Source organism: Schistocerca piceifrons, chromosome 8 (assembly GCF_021461385.2).
Source record: "Schistocerca piceifrons isolate TAMUIC-IGC-003096 chromosome 8, iqSchPice1.1, whole genome shotgun sequence".
Classification (NCBI taxonomy): Eukaryota; Metazoa; Arthropoda; class Insecta; order Orthoptera; family Acrididae; genus Schistocerca; species Schistocerca piceifrons.
This window is the reverse complement of record NC_060145.1, coordinates 279126342-279143844: the sequence shown is the minus strand read 5'-3', so window position 1 is coordinate 279143844 and position 17503 is coordinate 279126342. Positions and strand designations below refer to the sequence as shown.

Genomic DNA, 17503 nt, shown 5'->3' with positions numbered 1-17503 from the left:
ATACAATTTGAAACGAGACTCGTCCGACCAGACAACTTGTTTCCAGTCATCAAGAATCCAATGTTAGTGTTGACGGGCTCAGGTAAGGAGCAAGGATTTGCTTCGTGTAGTCATCAAGGGTACACGAGTGGGCCTTCGGCTCTGAAAGTCCATATCGATGCTGTTCCGTTGAATGGTTCGCCCGCTGATACTGGCTGATGGCCCAGTATTGAAATCTGCAGCATTTTGCAGATGGGTTGCACTTATGTCACCCTAAACGATTCTCTTAAGTCGTCGTTGGTTCCGTTCCTGCAGGTTATTTTTCCGGCCCCAGCGATGTCGAAGATTTGATGTTTTATCGGATTCCCGATATTCACGGTACACTCGTGAAGTGGTCGCACGGGAAAATTCCCACTTCATCCCTACTTCGGAGATGCTATGCCCCATCGCTCGTGCGCCGACTATAATACCAAGATTCAAACTCACTTAAATCTTGATAACCTGCCATTGTAGCAGCAGTAACCGATCTAATAACTGGGCCAGACACTTATCTTACATCGCCGTTGTCTACGGCAGCGCCGTATTCTGCCTGTTTACATATCTCTGTATTTGAATTCGCATGCTCTTCAGTGTTTATAGATCAAGTTAAGATTTTGCCGTACCAATTACATTGTTTTCCCTGTAAGGTTGTATTTTTTGTGTCTTTGATTCTACCATTGTATCGTGATTTTCTGTTTGTTTTGTAAATTTTGTTATCTTCATGATATTATTTTAGATTTTAGTGTTTCACTGCACAAGACCGCGAAGTTCCCGCGTTTGCCCGGTTAGATTCAATATTTATTACCAACGATTTGTATGATTTTTTTATATATTTACATTTTTGTGCCATGGGACGAGTTTTATCACAGTCGCTATTTTGCAATAATGTTGTGTTGAGTTTTAGTAATTTGATGACATCATTCATCAAAGGCGACGGATGGTATCAGTCTCTGGTTTATCTATCCCAAGTGGATGGTGGTAATATTTCCAACTTTTTCTGCGAACAGCAAATATTAACAAGTCTACCATTTAGCGAGGTATAGAGTCAGTAATGGACAAAGTCATATGGCTTTGTTTTGCCAACACATCGAAATCTACCCATCACTCAAAGTAAGAAAAATAGAAGTCTTACGAGTACCTCAGACGCTTTCTTTATGAGGCCCAACTGTAGCGCGACAGCTACACGCACCAAACCATCTCAAGCAGCCTAAAAAAACTGGTGTGTTGTTCTTCTAGTCGTGGGGAGTGTATCTTCTAATTCTGGCATTATCACTGGAAGTGGAAGGACGCGATCCAAATATTTTTAGTGAAGGAATTCGATGGCAACAAAAGCAGCAAACACTCTGAGATCCGACCATGCAAGTGTGTGTGTGTGTGTGTGTGTGTGTGTAGAAGGTGGTTTCTCTTCCCACAGTGCGCGACCAACCTGTCGACGTGATAAGTGTCGATTTAAGTACTCTTGAGTTTTCGTAATCCAATGTAGTATACGCCTGCAATTGTGGGGAACGAATCCCCATTCATTCTCCAGCGCTTTGACTAGTGGCATTAGCCCATCAGATACTGTATTATAACGACAAGGAACTATGATGGATCCGTAATCCGACAGTGTTCTCAGCGTAAGCAAAGTGGTAGCAGGAAGTTGACTAACATGGCTGAAAAAATGAAAATGAAATGAAATGTCGTGTGGCTAGGGCCTGCCGTCGGGTAGACCGTTCGCCTGGTGCAGGTCTTTCGAGTGGACGCCACTTGGGCGACCTGCGCGTCGATGAGGATGAAATGATGATGATTTGGACAACACAACACCCAGTCCCTGAGCGGAGAAAATCTCCGACCTAGCCGAGAATCGAACCCGGGCCCTTAGTATTGACAGTCTGTCACGCTGACCACTCAGCTACCGGGGGCGGACTAACATGGCTAATAGCGCCTTAAAACAGCTCCAAAACGTCAAGGTACACATGACGTCTTACAAAACTTCTTTTGAGTTGTACTACACGGCCTTTAGCGGTTATCGAATCACATCTAGCTGGAAAACCGTCACCGACCACGCTATGGTAATTTTGTATTTCTTGACTATATACAGATGACGGGCCATTAATCAAAGGTACCCACTGGACAAACTTATTGCCATAATACGCTGAGGTGACGAAAGCGCCGGCCGCTGTTGCCGAGCGTTTCTAGGCGCTTCAGTCCGGAATCGGGCTGCTGCTACGGTCGCAGGTTCGAATCTTGCCTCGGGCATGGATGTGTGTGATGTCCTTAGGTTAGTTAGGTTTACGTAGTTCTAAGTCTAGGGGACTGATGATCTCAGATGTTAAGTCCCATAGTGCTCAGAGCCATTTGAACCATTTGCTGTTTGTGTCAATTAGCTAGCAGTTACGGTGCACTGTGATGGTCTTCGCTACAAAATGTCGCGGCGATAACGCTTGGATGATTTCACGCGGGTAATAATGGGCGGGAAACTGTAGGATCGATGAATGGTGACGAGTGGGGATATTGGTACTGCTCACAGCATTGTTTCAGGTACTCGGCAGCGTTATGAACCAAATGCACTGTGACCGAAGGATAGGAGATGGTCGACCACGGTTAACTGCAGCAGTAGATGACCGCTACATTGCGCAACAGATGAGAAGAGACCGGTGTCAAGTAATGGCTGAAATTGGAAACACATTTAACAGGGCTGCAAGGCAGGCAGTCTCGCGCTGCACAGTGGCGCAGCGACTGCCTAGTGGTGGTCTCTTAGCCCGCGACCAGTACGTTGCATTCCCTTGACACACGCTCATCGGCGGTGCCGTTTGCGATGGTGCCTTTTGCGATGGTGCTAACAGCAACGAGCAGTGTGTCGCGTACTCTTCTAGGATTAGAGCACATTCGGTCTGATCAGTGTTTCTGGACATACGCCCATGTGGATAGAGGTGAGTACACGTAATACAACCACGAATATTGTTGAAAATGATCGCTTTGGTGGTCCAGATGTTATATTGTTGGGTGGCATTATGCTGCATGGACGTACTCACCTCCAAAATTTTGAACCGGTACGCTCTCCGGTCAGCGTCAAGTATTTCCCTATGTGTATCATTTCTGTGGTGCGCTTCGCCCTGACTTCATTTTTGTAGAGGACAGTGCACGACTGTATCGAACATCGCAGGTGGAGCAGCTCTCGGAACGAGAGGGTACTTGGCCTATGGACTGGCCTACTTGTTCCCCCACCTCCTCGGACTTAAATACCATTTAGCACATGTTGGATACGTAATGCAGCATGTCCCCTTGCCCAACGACCATCAAGCAATTGTCAATCGCGCTGATGGAGGAACTGAACATCCTATCACAATAACTCTTTACCAGCATTGTGGCCAGCATGGGAGGACGTTGCAAACCATGCACTGCCATCCGTGATAATTTATTTATTTAATCGTATGGCTAGGGCTGGGTGCCGGTCTTTCAATTTGACGCCACTTCGGCGAGCTGCAGTCGATGATGATAGGATGACGATGAGGACAGCACAACAACCAGTCCCTGGGCGGACAACATTCCCCGACCCAGAGGATTGACAATCCGTCACGCTGATCATTCAGCTACCGGGGGCGGACATCCATGCTGATTAAACATCGTATTAAGAACCATGTCCCGCCCCATGTAACGTAAAGGTGATCATCATTAACTGCGGTGGCTTTAGAGTAACTATTGTCTTTGAATAGAAGTGTCATTTGTGTTGTTATCGTTGCCTATTTCTTTCAGTTATCCCCTTTACTATACCGTAGCAGTTCTTTATATATATGCTCTAAGTTTCATAGAGCTATGTTAGTTGGCAGTGACAAATCATACGAAAATTAAGTTTTGCACCCCAGCCTATAATTTTACGATCGAATATAAAAGTAAAAAACCAATGTTTCGAGATGATACCAGTACCACCTAGACTATTACTGTTTAATATTACTGAAGACATAGCCTTACGAAGTGGCCAAATAAACTGCTACCAATCTGTTGTGGACATGAAGCACGTAATGGGGGAAAATCTTACAGCGAGCCGAGTGTTTCACTGTTAAGACCAGGCCAAATGCATGCTTTGTTCTGCCTGGAGTTTACAGCGGCTGCGTCCTCACCTTCAGGATGATGTAGTCCGCCCACGGGATGGTGGACAGGATGATACCCAGCACCAAGGTGAAGACTCCCACCACGATCACGGCAAGCCGACCTGCAACAACAAATGGACATAAGTCTACCGTGCAAAGCAAAAGGTACACAGGAATAGATACGAAAAATAATTATTTTGACGTGTGTCAAAAATTTATTCGCCCTCCAGATCTGTGCACGAATCAAGTTTAATTGTGGTGTGTTGCAGCTATCTCCTATGATGCTGGCGCGACGCGGACACCACGCAAATTATCTACTGTACCACTGAACGACTAAGTCGGTTCATGGTTCGTGGTGCAATGTTCCAGTTCCTGGTTGCCAAGCTAATGGTTTCCAGGGTCGAAAAAATTTTAATTTTCAACACTTCGTATAGTTATCGACGAAATTTAAAAATTTAAAGTGCTGTTATTATCTGTTCATTAAGAGGCATAATCTTAAGTACAAGTTTAACACAGTGAGGGAAGTATTAAAGTTAGAAATACGTTGAGGCAACGTAGGTCACGACTAACCCAGACTATATTCATCCAGAATTCGAATACGAGAGCACTTAGCGACTTCCAACGAAGTTCAAGCAGAATTCAGAAATTTTTCTCACTTACATGCTTACATTCAAATATTTACCACGTTAAATAATTTGTGAAGTAATCAGTCGTTTGGAGCTACTTTATACGTGGGTGTTCGAGACTTTATAAAAGATCCAGAGTGTAAGTCTACTGGCCTATGAATACTGTACCCACACTCACGGCTGTAGAAAGATACTATATCCGCCCACTTTACTCCCAAAGAAGTCTGTGAACAATCTTTAGACAGAATGCACTCATGTCATCTCAAACAACAGTAAAAACGAGTCTGCAACATTGTTAAAAATAATTAAGTTCTGTATCACCAGAAAAACAGACAATCCTCATTGTCGTCTCAAAACAGTTACGACAAAATGGAAACGCATTTTGTTGCGACGGTAGGGTTGGGTTGTTTTGGGGAAGAGACCAAACAGCGAGGTCATCGGTCTCATCGGATTAGGGAAGGATGGGGAAGGAAGTCGGCCGTGCCCTTTCAAAGGTACCATCCCGGCATTTGCATGGAGCGATTTAGGGAAATCACGGAAAACATAAATCAGGATGGCCGGACATGGGACTGAACCGTCATCCTCCCGAATGCGAGTCGAGTGTGCTAGCCAGTGCCCCACCTCGCTCGGTGCGACGGTAGTATAACAATGGAAGCTTTTGTGAAACTCTTTACTACTGGATGCAGAGTTATAACTTACTGGACTTAAATTCACAGTAACTACTACTTAGTGCTATGGTCATCTGTGAAAGAGCAACGTATGTTCATTTAAATTCGATATACGGACGAATACCATTCGTTTACAGATGTTTTGTTATAATAAACGACCAGTTTATCTCTTGTCCAAGCAGAATGTTACAGAAATACGTCAATAAATTCAATTATTTAACCAAAAGTCCTCATTTCATCTGTCTGTCATGGAAATACGAAGGGCGTCCACAAGCTTCGGTTACTGATCCCCCTCGCAATACGTAAACGGCCATCCATTTCTATTGAAACAAGAGATATATCTACAAAGCGCCAACGCACGAGTGATCTTGAAAGTCGCCTCCTAAAATATGCCGTATTTTGTTGGGAAAAACTGAAATAGGAGACTAATGTTTGAGAACAGACCAAACTATTTGGCAGTATTTTAAGTTGATATTGATAACAACTGGTTGTTTCGAAGCATTTCGCAAGGTAGCAAGTTAGCGAATTTTTCACCCGCTGGTAGAAACGAAAGGTTAGTTATGCATGATATGTTTTACTTGGTTTCGATGTTATTCGAGGCTGTCAGAAGCAAAGGTGGGTTTTATCTTCCAGTTAAGGATACGAAAAAACGAATACATGAGTTTCTAGTCGTAATTACATCCTTGATAGAGATTTCTGGCGTACGTTAGGCCCAAGCGATTCGGCCTCAAGGACTCAGGCATCCTGGAAACCGGTCCTTTGTGTAGGCGAGGCTTCCCATGGACACAATTACGCCGCCTTCTCGCTTCGTCTTGACCCAAGTGCCTCGTTAACATGGCTGGTGTCACTGTCAAGGACACAATTGAAACTGCGTGTCGAATGAGAGTCCTTCGAAGAGAGAATATAGTAACAGGCTTTGTTCTGTTGCTGCTTAATGACATCCTTTGTAGAGTTTACTGGTACACAAGATAATATCATACCCTGACATATACGTCACTATTCTCTCTGCTCTGAAAGTTAACCGTTTCGCAAGTGAAGACACAATGGCACGCCTAGTGGCAAGAAAGCCGTTCATCACTTAACGTCGTATGTGCCATACCATTAATGTCTGTCTTAATTATTTTTCTACTTAATTTACGAAATAACTGTTATATTTTTGCGCCCCAAGCCTTCGGAAAATATCAGGAGACCTGAATAATCGTAAAATGAATGTAAACAGAGCCCAAACTCATGGATAAAATATCATAAGCTACCATGTCTTCCTGTAGAAATACTTGAAAAACTGTATGTAACTGCAGCTCGGCCCACTGAAAGCAAAAAGATATAAACACAGTATTTCACTCCTAGGAATCACATAGATCTGTTGCTGACTTATTAAGATTGGAATTTTACTCGACATGCAATAATTTTTCCCGAAATCTAAAGATTTGATCATTGCTGCCCTTCACTCGTGTTTCTGAATTAATATGAAGTGGTAAGTTGTTCTTCAACAAACGACTGTGTTGAATAATTTTGAAGTTATGGCTCTGATTCTTTATAGAGCCGGCAAATAGTTTTATTATTTTGGTCGTTTTATTATCATGGTAGTTTTCTCTTCAGCTACGGTTATGGCAACTTACTTGGTACGTTAAATAATGTAGATACTGAATTCAACACCTGTTTCCTACTTCATGCAATCACAAATTAATTTACTTCCAAGTGTAATGAACGGAACTTCACGTTGTATTGATATACGGCACCTTCCAGCTGTTCGCCGTGTCTTCTACTGTGTACTGTTCATTTTTTGCTCTTAAAAAGATACATGATTCTTCAGTAAATATCTGTAGGTTACAAGAAAATCTTAACTTAATGGACCTCTAATGTGCTGTTTCGTACCTCCTGTGATGCTTAGGAAACCCATAGGATGACAAATTGTGTGTGTTCTTTCTGTTATTGGTACAACTTATTGCACTAAGTTAACTCCCTTTTGGAAAAGCCGTGTTACAGATCATCAACATGTTCAACAATGCAGCTTACGGTCCGCTTGGCGCGTTACGCCGGCCGGAGTGGCCGTGCGGTTCTAGGCGCTACAGTCGCAGGTTCGGATCCTGCCTCGGGTATGGATGTGTGTGATGTCCTTAGGTTAGTTAGGTTTAATTAGTTCTAAGTTCTAGGCGACTGATGACCTCAGAAGTTAAGTCGCATAGTGCTCAGAGCCATTTGAACCATTTTTTGGCGCGTTATAGTCGCAGTGCATAGCAAAAGTGAGCGGAATTGTTGCGACAGTATGTGCTAAGTTGTAATAAACACAGTCTAATAAACACAGTCAGGACACACATTGGTGCTAGTGTCATTGCTGTTTAATAGCTGGAGCAACACTAGCGCGCCAAGCGGTGAGAAAGCAGAGTGTCACAAGCGTCGTAAGGATAATGTTCGTTTTTAATTATTTCTACTTAATTAACGGAATAGTTTATTATATTTTTGGTTTCCATGTGTTAGTAAGTTACCTAGAGACATGAATGATCTTGAAATACACTTAGAAATAGCTGCATCACATTGATTCAGTGACAAACTACAACCCATTCATGAAGAAATACTTTAGAATGTATCTGTGTTTACAGCTTATTCCGCTAAAAACACGTTTTAAGCATGAAAAGCATATAATTCTGTTACTGTCTGTTGTTATTATCATAGACACTTTCACAGACAAAATTTTTTTATGGAGTCCAATGAGTCGCGCAGTCTTACACTTCACTCGACAAAAATGGTTCAAATGGCTCTGAACACTATGGGACATAATATCTGAGGTCATCAGTCCCCTAGAACTTAGAACCACTTAAACTTAACCAACCTAAGGACATCACACACATCCATGCCTGAGGCAGGATTCGAACCTGCGACCGTAGCGGTCGCGCGGTTCCAGACTGAAGCTAGGCCGCTCGGCCACTGCGGCCGGCCTTCACTCGACTTTCTAATACACTAGTATTTTTGTAAATGTAATTGCCTTTGCTTCAAAAATGAATGTGTCGAAGATTCTTTCCGTATTTGGCTCGGACTGAGCAACAATTGTGGAATCGATTTCTCTTGTGCCGGGAAAGAGTTTTATACTTTTTGACGATTTGTTATCATGTCTGTGCGTTTTTGCCTTAAGCTACAGTTGTGATGGATTTGTTGGGTAGATACACGATGTTTTTCTGTAAAAGATCGGGTCTTCTGATGTTTATTAGCAGATTTTTGTTATTAATGGAAAACGATATTATTCAATAAGTGTCTACGTTATAACATTATCGTGAACAGACTGTCCTGTAATGTACCTTTTCGTATCTGCCAGAGTCTTCAGGAAACTAAGTGTTCACAAATGTAGTGTAATTTTTTGTTTTGTCGATTTTTATGGCAACACGTAGATTCCCTATTGCAAAAAACTATGTTACATATCAATATAAACGTTAGTATGCGCACTCATCCGATATCCTATTCAGAAGTTTCACTTGCCGGCCGCTTGGGACGCTGCTGTCACTGGGGTAACAAAAATGAGACCGAGAGACGGGACTGTTATGTTAGACTGTGGTAACATCTTTGCATCTCTGCTCAATAGTAGCTCTTTGGTTACATATCATAACGTTTTCTGTTGTAAACTCTTAGAGCAACAATATCTCTGCAGTGTGCATAGCGTAATTTGTATGTACGTATACTGATAGTTCCAGTAAGATGGGTTACCCTGTAACTATGAGGAATGATCTGAAGATGCCGGAAACCAGTCATGAAATAATACACAGCGATCGACAGAGAATAAGGTAATTTTTTAAAAAAAATATTTTACTGTATTCAGAGTCAATGTTTTTTGAACGGCAGCGATTTTCTGTTTGCTTGTCAGGTTTACGTAAGACACCAATGCTTATATTCATACATACCGCATGAGAACTCTTACTGCGAAATTGGTTCACATACAAAGTTTGTGTGGTATTAGGATTTAATGATACTTTCTTTTGCGTTTCATGAAACTTTAATCGGAGCTGTAGCACATTAATGTGAGCAGTTTGCAGTCTCTGGAGTATCGCTTACACTCGCGGCGTCTTAGTCGAATATGTGACGGTTCTTGCTGCGCTCGATATTGTATCGTTGTGAAATACAAAAATATGGGTGCAATAATTGACCATCACAGGGCAGCAGAGAGTTCGAGGCTAAGAATCCGTTGAACCTGCTTGCAGTATAACAACCCTTACATCTCGCATTTGGTTGTAGCGTCGTTAACGCTGTCAAAGACGTGCAGGGTGAGGGATGAGCGAGGTAGCTCAGTGGCTAGCGATAGAAAAACCGGACCGTTTAAAACTGATTCCGGTATTTAAATTCTGAGTAACAGGTATTATTCGGTGTTTGTTCTTGGTTATAACAGGTATTCATTTTTGCTAGTAGCCGTGAGGAAGACCGAAATATCATTAGCCATAATAACAGTGCTAGAATTTTTAGTTTTTAAATAACTTTTTTTTTTAAAAAAAAGGAGTAATTTTTATTCGTAAACTTTGCATTGGTTTGAAGTATTTCGTTATTGTAATATGTGAACAGCGATCAGTGGTCGAGCGGTTCTAGGCGCCTCAGTCTGAAACCGCGCGACCGCTGCGGTCGCAGGTTCGAATCCTGCCTCGGGCATGGATGTGTGTGATGTCCTTAGGTTAGTTAGGTTTAAGTAGTTCTAAGTTCTCGGGGACTGATGACCTCAGAAGTTGAGTCCCATAGTGCTCAGAGCCATTTGAGCCAAACGAACAACAAACACATGGTATAAGCACTGGTACAGCATTACTGTCAAAATTTCCCTGTTGACGTAGATGGTTCGTTGGTTTAGAGGAGGAGACAAAACAGCGAGGTGATCGGTCCCATCGGATTAGGGAACTATGGGAAGGAAGTCGGCCGTGTCCTTTCAAAGGAACCACCCCGGCGTTTGTCTAAAGCGATTTAGGAAAATCACGGAAAAGCTAAATGAAGATGGTCGTGGGTTTGAACTGTTGTTCTCTCGAATGCGAGTCCAGTGTGCTAACCACTACACCACCCCGCTCGTTCCCTGTTATCGTATGTCGTGGCATAATGTAGGCAGTACGTGCAGTGTCCAAGACTTGCCCTCACTGGTCTGTACGGTAATTTCTCGCTATCGTCGTCGTAGTTCAGAGTGGCACCAACCTTAGTCTCGAAATATTTTTACGAAGTGACGTAGCAATGAAGTAAGTGCTTCATTTGCTTTAAAATTTTCAAGATTTGTCTGCCATTCTTTGAAACAATAAAAGAGGAAGGAAATTATGGTAACAGTAATAAATTAGGAACTTAGCAATTCACTCGTAGTATACAATAAAAATAGAAAGTAGCTCATCTGCTGTCTGTGTCTACATAATACGCCTTTATATACTTGTAGCCCTTGAAAACGGACAAATTAACACAAAAAATATTTTTCAGTCGCAGTTTGTACCCCTTAATACTGACTATTCGTAATGCCCAAATAGTGGTGTTATTCTCGTTTACATGATTTCTGAGCAGAGTATCAAAAAATAAGAATCAATAGGAGGATATGGTGTTTTTTTGTAGTATTCAAGCACTTATCATTTTTAGAGAAAAGTAGCGAATGGTGGAAGGACTATTCTGTTTTATTAGCCTATTTAATATTCTCATTCTATATGCTTGAAACTGAGTCAAAACTTTTCGATCTTTATTCGATTTTTACGTTTATTACAGAAAATAATAGGAAAAAACCGAAACCTGTTATTTTGAGCGATTTTAACTCTGGTTAAGGTGGTGTGAAAAAAGAAATATATAACGGGAAAGTAGTCGTTTCAGTGATAGCTGCCATCCCTAACTCTGACCCGTGCGGAGCTGTTTAACGTCGATGCAGCGACAGTAAAGGGTCAGGTTAGTCGGCAGAAATAAGAGAGACCACCGTGAGCAGTCTCCTCGCGCCTCTTAACACGGGTCATTATTACATCCAGCACTGGAACGGCAAGCTACTTCGACAAAAATGACGCCTCCAGGCCGGGGATTTACCTCTCACCCTCGGCGGCTGGAATTGTGGGTTCCGACACAGCGGCCTCGACGTTGTATGAGTAATTGGTTTTCGGGGGCAGCACGGCTTGAAAAAGTCACGTAATTAGCGAGAAACCGCAGTAGCAAGAATGCAGGATTATCCGTCTGTTGATTACCTGTAATTTAGTTTAAAGACAGAAAAGCAGGTGTCCTGCTTGATGGGCAACTATTGCTGCCGTGAGTAAGAGGCTATTAAATGACAACTTGATAGAGGCAAGGGCGCGGTGCACCAGAGTTCACATGTCCAGGTTACTGCAACTTTATCAATGTCCCGAAAGCCACTACTCGCGAATGGCGCGCAGGGGAAGCGACTTTACCATCTGATTTTCTGGTTGTGGTCATTTCGCGAGACATGTGTGAAGAAGTAAGCTGTCTCTGGCCCTTTTTCGAGAGTACGCTCTGGGAATTTCGGGAGTAAATCTGTTCATGATGCTCTGATAGCATCTACCACTGAAGTTCGTTGAGCATTTCCGTCGAGCTCGTGCTTACGGAAAGATCCCGTGACAAATCAGGCCGCTCTTCGCTGACACTAGTCTATCTGTTCTATTAATGAAGTCTGTTAAAGGCCCCTGACTGATGAGCGACACTGAAGATTCGGTCTTAAAGAGTTTTTGTCGATGAATTATACAACCGTAACATTCATCAGTAGAGCAGTAATTTCTTCTCCTGGTCTTTGAGCTGAAACTGCTGCCGATCAGTAGGTGTCGTCAATGAAATAAAATGTCTCCCTTGTTCTCCTTCAAGTTTTGTTCTTGTTATGAAGCTTTTCTTCATTATTTCTTACTTGTACCAGTGAAATAACAGTACGACGATATTTTTCATGTTTTTCTCACGTACTGGACTAGGAATGTTGGATTAATGCCCAAGGATAAATTTCGTTTATACTCATAATTAAACTTGATAAAATAAGATAAATTTATGTAGTGAATGTTTATTGTGATTATTTTAATGTAGGCATTTCATATTCAGACACTGATTTTTGCGTAGTTTTTCTAATTAAGGCGGTTTTATGACATAGCTAACAGCAGATGAAGTACTCCACATTTGAGAAATCAACCACTTTCAGCTGTATATGAACATTAATTTACAGGAACACGACCAGTTTCGTGATATCAAATCACATCCACAGGTGTTCATATGTAAGCAAAACATTAAACCTATAAAAATGTGGAGGAAGAGGACTCTACCTGCTCCAAAATAAAATGCTGTTGCCCACAGCAAGCAGGGCGTCACAGATTAAATTCACCAGTGGAAAAACTGACGCTTTCCACTTAAGAACTTCTGGCTAGGTGTTAACATGTGCTATGATGGTGTGTCACGGACACAAAGGTCCAGTGGAGGAAACATACTCAAAAAAATAAGCTCTCTGGCACAATGTCTCGTTTCACAGTCTTAGAAGAAATTCCACTGTTTGCAGTCCCGCTTGCAACAGTAAATGTGGCAGGTTATTCGTTCTCATTAGTCTCGAGGTTATGAACCTATACCTTCTCTGGCAATGTTAATGCTTACAATCAGAATGTAAATATCCTGGTTACCCGTATTCTTTCTATCATTACTAAGCACTGTCTTCCTCTGGCAGATTTTATCTTCCATGAAGTCAAACCGATCTACTCTAATACACAAGGTGCAGTTAAAACCTGCGCTGAATGGCATCTCAAAACAAGGAACACATTATAACAAAACGTCCTCGTCTTTAGCGTTTCACACAATAATATTTTTGGTCAAAATAAGCTTTTGGCAATATTTATATATTAGCCGAGCACTGTCAGCAAAGACACTGTGGAAGCTAATGAAGCGTTGAAATGACATCTGCTTCAGTGTGCTGAGGTGTGCACTTGCTACTATGATCGCTACTTATCCTGCTCAAGATCGAACTAACCCATTTGTGATCTTTTCAAGTTTTACAAAAATGATATATTTTATTCAGTCGAGTCAGTGAAAGCTCCAGCAATTTCGACTCCTGTTGCTCTCCGCCCGTCAGTGAATTTGTGCACCTCACATCGAGAACGGACATCTCTTTATTCAAATCTTGCAACGTTAGCGCCAGCCGGTGGGGCCGAGGGGTTCTCGGCGCTACAGTCTGGAACCGTGCGACCGCTACGGTCGCAGGTTCGAATCCTGCCTCGGGCACGGATGTTCTTAGGTTAGTTAGGTTTTAGTTGTTCTAAGTTCTAGGGGACTGATGATCTCAGAAGTTAAGTCCAATAGTGCTCACAGCCTTTTTTTTTTTTTTTTTTTTTTTTTTTTGCAACGTTAGCACCGCATTCGATATCCTCCAGTTTCCCTTTTATCAATCGCAGAGACAGCCGCCGATTTCGTGGCAACATCTTTACCGGTTGACCGTGAAACCGAAGGTTCCTCTTCATAAATGTCCTTCCTGCGCAGTACGGTTTGAACCTATTGTTAAGACGTTCTCTCTCTACGTCTGCAGTTGTGTGCGTTAATTTTGTAGGTGTTTCCGTTTTCGTTTTTCGTAGTTTGTAGCAAAACTTGAGATTTGTGTGTTGCTACATTGCAATATGATAACAGTTTTGAGATTTCACAACGTTAGGTTTCCATCAGGCGTATATTTTGACATACGTTGCCGCTTGGATAGCTATCAAATCAACAATTATTTGCGACACAGGAGCAGTATGAGCGCTACCCGCCGCTGTAGCCGAAGTCGCAAACGCACGCCTGTGCATGGTTATGGACTCTGAGGTGAGCCTGTTCGAATCCCGATGATGGTGATTGCCGTTATTGGACTGGTAAGATGAGGAGAGGTTGTAGCATAACGTTCCTGATCTTGCGCCATTGTCCTGGATTAGATTCCAAACGTCTCCTCAGTGTCTTATGAAGCAAGGGCATGTGGCACTATTGGACGTGATCTGTCCGTCAGATTGGGGTGTTCAGCTCGGCAACTACGGTGGTGCTGTTCGAGAAGAGTAAGCTATGTGACGATACTCCCTTCACTCGCTCGCTCGCCCGACATCATCATCATCATCATCATCATCATCATACATGAACATAACGCTACACTACACATGCATCCATTACACTCTACACACAGGAAAGGTGGGCAAGGTACTCTGAGGAAGGAGACACTTTCTGAACCTTCCTGGCAAATTAGAACTGCTTACCGGACCGAGACTCGAACTCTGAACCTTTGCCTTTCGCAAACAAGTGCTCTTCCAACAGCGCTACTGTGACCCGTCCTCACAGCTTTACTTCCGCCAGTACCTCGTCTCCTACCTTCCAAACTAGGTGGGAGATGAGGTACTGGCGGAAATAAAGCTATGAGGACAGGTTGTTGTGCTTGAGTAGATTAGTTGGTACCGGCACGGCAGCTCAGCGTATTCTTTCAGAGGGTTAGCTGCCCTCTGTAATAATAAAAAAAAAAAAAAAAAAAAACTGAATGAATAGATCTACAATGAACTTCAGCGGGTATCAGGGGAGGTCCGCCCCGAACAAATGCAACAAACAATCACGAACGAAATGAGATTTAAAAAAGAAGAAATGTTGGCAGTGGACTTGCCCGCGAAAGTCAAAGGTGCCGAGTTCGAGTCTCGGTCCGGCACACAGTTTTTATCTGCCAGGGAGTTTCATACAGCACAAGCTCCGCTGCAGAGAGAAACTTCATTCTGGAACAAACTTTCTGATAGGCGGTTGAACCTTCGCCGTGGGATATCCCAGGCAACAATGCCATACGACATTTGCACTTATATTTAGCGTGAGCGCCGCCACTGGATACAATGTAGATTAATACGACTTTCAAGTTGACACTATTCGCAGTTGGAAACTGCTTTTTTTTTTTTTTTTTTTACCCCGATGATGTTACGCATTGATGAATGGAGAACTTGAAAGAGGTGCACAGCAACTTTCTGTGGAGCGCAGTGGGAGGACTGGAAGTGGGGCAAAGGCAGGTCGTTATTCCAAGGCGGGGCAGTGTCCGTCCTTCCATGTTCTGTAGGCAGCTGCAGAATTCGCAGTAAGGCCGAACGTCCCACAGAATTGCGCTGGAGGTCGAACGCGTGTGTACGCTTATGTGCGCGATGCGACAACACGATTTTGTACAGTAACTGTGCCTAGCTTTGCCAACCTGTACCCTGAATTTACATTCCAAGAAAGTTCTCAGACGGAAAACGTGCATTACGAGGCAAGTCATGTGTAGATTGCTAGAACACACACTGTGTTAAGGGATTTCGTTAAATTCAGGATGCTACACAAGTTATCATGAAAGCGCCTCGTTGTGCTACTGCTTGTTATTTTTATTAATTAATAATTTCTTGTAACTTTAAATTTCTGTATCAATAGGCATTATCATAGAATGTATCACTAAATGTAAGGAACTTATTAAGAGGAAAATAATAAAACTGTAAATCTGAATTAAGAAATTTACAAACTTTCAGCATACTGGAGTACCCTGAATCAGCGATTTCTGTTAATCAGTAGAACGGAAAACATGTTCAAAGTCAAAAATTTTACTTTTTATTCACTCGATGACTAGTTTCTGGCAGCGACCTATTTCCAAATCCTCTTAATATAGTCGAAAATTGCATTTCCTAAGATGTCAAAAATGTGCAACGAAGAGTTACAGCGCATTTAGGTAACAGAAGTTCTGTATGCGCTGTAACGTTCGTTGCACATTTCTGACATCTTCGGAAATACCGTTTTTGACTACTTCAAGATGATTTGAAAATGACTTCTTTCGGGCCGAGACCCATCTAGTGAATAAAAAAAGTAAGATTTGCAGCTTTGGACTGGTTTTACCATTCTACTGGAGTACGAAATGTATATATAAAAATGATGAAACACAACAAAAATAATACTACAAAACGCAATAATGCCTAAGGAACGGGAAACATCTATCAATTGAGGCTCACCCCAAAATTCAATTTAAATGAATGAAATGAGCGTTTGGCGTCATTGGCCGGGAGGCCCCTCGCGGGGCAGGTCCGGCCGCCATATCGCAGGTCTTATGACATTCGGCGCCACATTGGGCGACCTGCACGCCGGATGGGGATGAAATGATGATGAACACAACACAACACCCAGTCCCTGAGCGGAGAAAATCTCCGACCCAGCCGGGAATCGAACCCGGGCCCAGAGGACGGCAATCCGTCACGCTGACCACTCAGCTACTGGGGCGGACACCAATTTAAATGAATAGTAAGAACCGTTGAAAATTTGAAGCGTTTGATCTTAATCTTCTTCACGTGGACAGCGTGTTCCTACTTTCCAGCTCACTGAATTACAATTAATAGAACATAATTAATCAAGCCTGAAATATTTAGATACAGTACTTTCTACTTTTACACTTATTTCAGTCAACTACAGCCCCATAACACAAGAGTACCTTTCGTATCACAACGGGAAATATTAACAATTTACCACCACAAAATGCTTCAGTTTGCATTTGAAACTGTTAGTTTATCCGCAACTGACTTCACCTACTATGGAAGCCTTTTAAAAACATGTGTTTTTTGGACAGTTGCTGCGCATGTTGATATATGGAGCATAAAGCAGCAGAGAGAGAACTGTTCAGCATTTGGTGACGTGGATATAAGTGGCACAACTTTGCATCATGGCAAATCATATCAGGAAACAAGAAGAGTATAATCTCCACGAAATTTTGAATGAATGTCGTATAATCCGTGTACGGAAGTAAAATACGTAAACGACTTCTGTAGTATAGGAACATTGCGTTTAACAATGAAAATAAGTGGTGGCAAGATATCACTCAGGGTAGTACTAAGTGACGGAATGGATGAACTAGTCATGTATTCAACACAGCAAACAGATATCTGTGATGCTACAGGACGTCCTAGGGTGTAAAATCAAAATTAAAGCTATCGGGAAACAACGGAAGTTCAGTTTAAAGTACAACTGTGACATCAGATTTTCAGACCGATGCATTAACGTCACATGACGTTTCAGCACATTAACTAGAAACTTTTACATATCACTGCAAGATGTCTGTGGTCAAAACGAACCAGAAATGACATCAAATTAACTATCGACTGAACTAATTAATACAATTTCTACGATTGAAATTTCGATCTTAGGTCATTTTCAGGTACTTAAATGTGCTGAAAACATC

At 42.3% G+C, this 17503-nt stretch overlaps 1 protein-coding gene across 1 annotated transcript in view; it reads right to left on the bottom strand.

Annotated features, from left to right (window-relative positions):
- The window catches only part of LOC124711840 (scavenger receptor class B member 1), a 413438-nt gene that overhangs the window by 76185 nt on the left and 319750 nt on the right, over window positions 1-17503 (bottom strand). The window contains exon 3 of the mRNA XM_047242064.1: window positions 4119-4210. Within this exon, the coding sequence (XP_047098020.1) occupies window positions 4119-4210 (92 nt within the window). The remainder of the gene's footprint in view (window positions 1-4118; window positions 4211-17503) is intronic.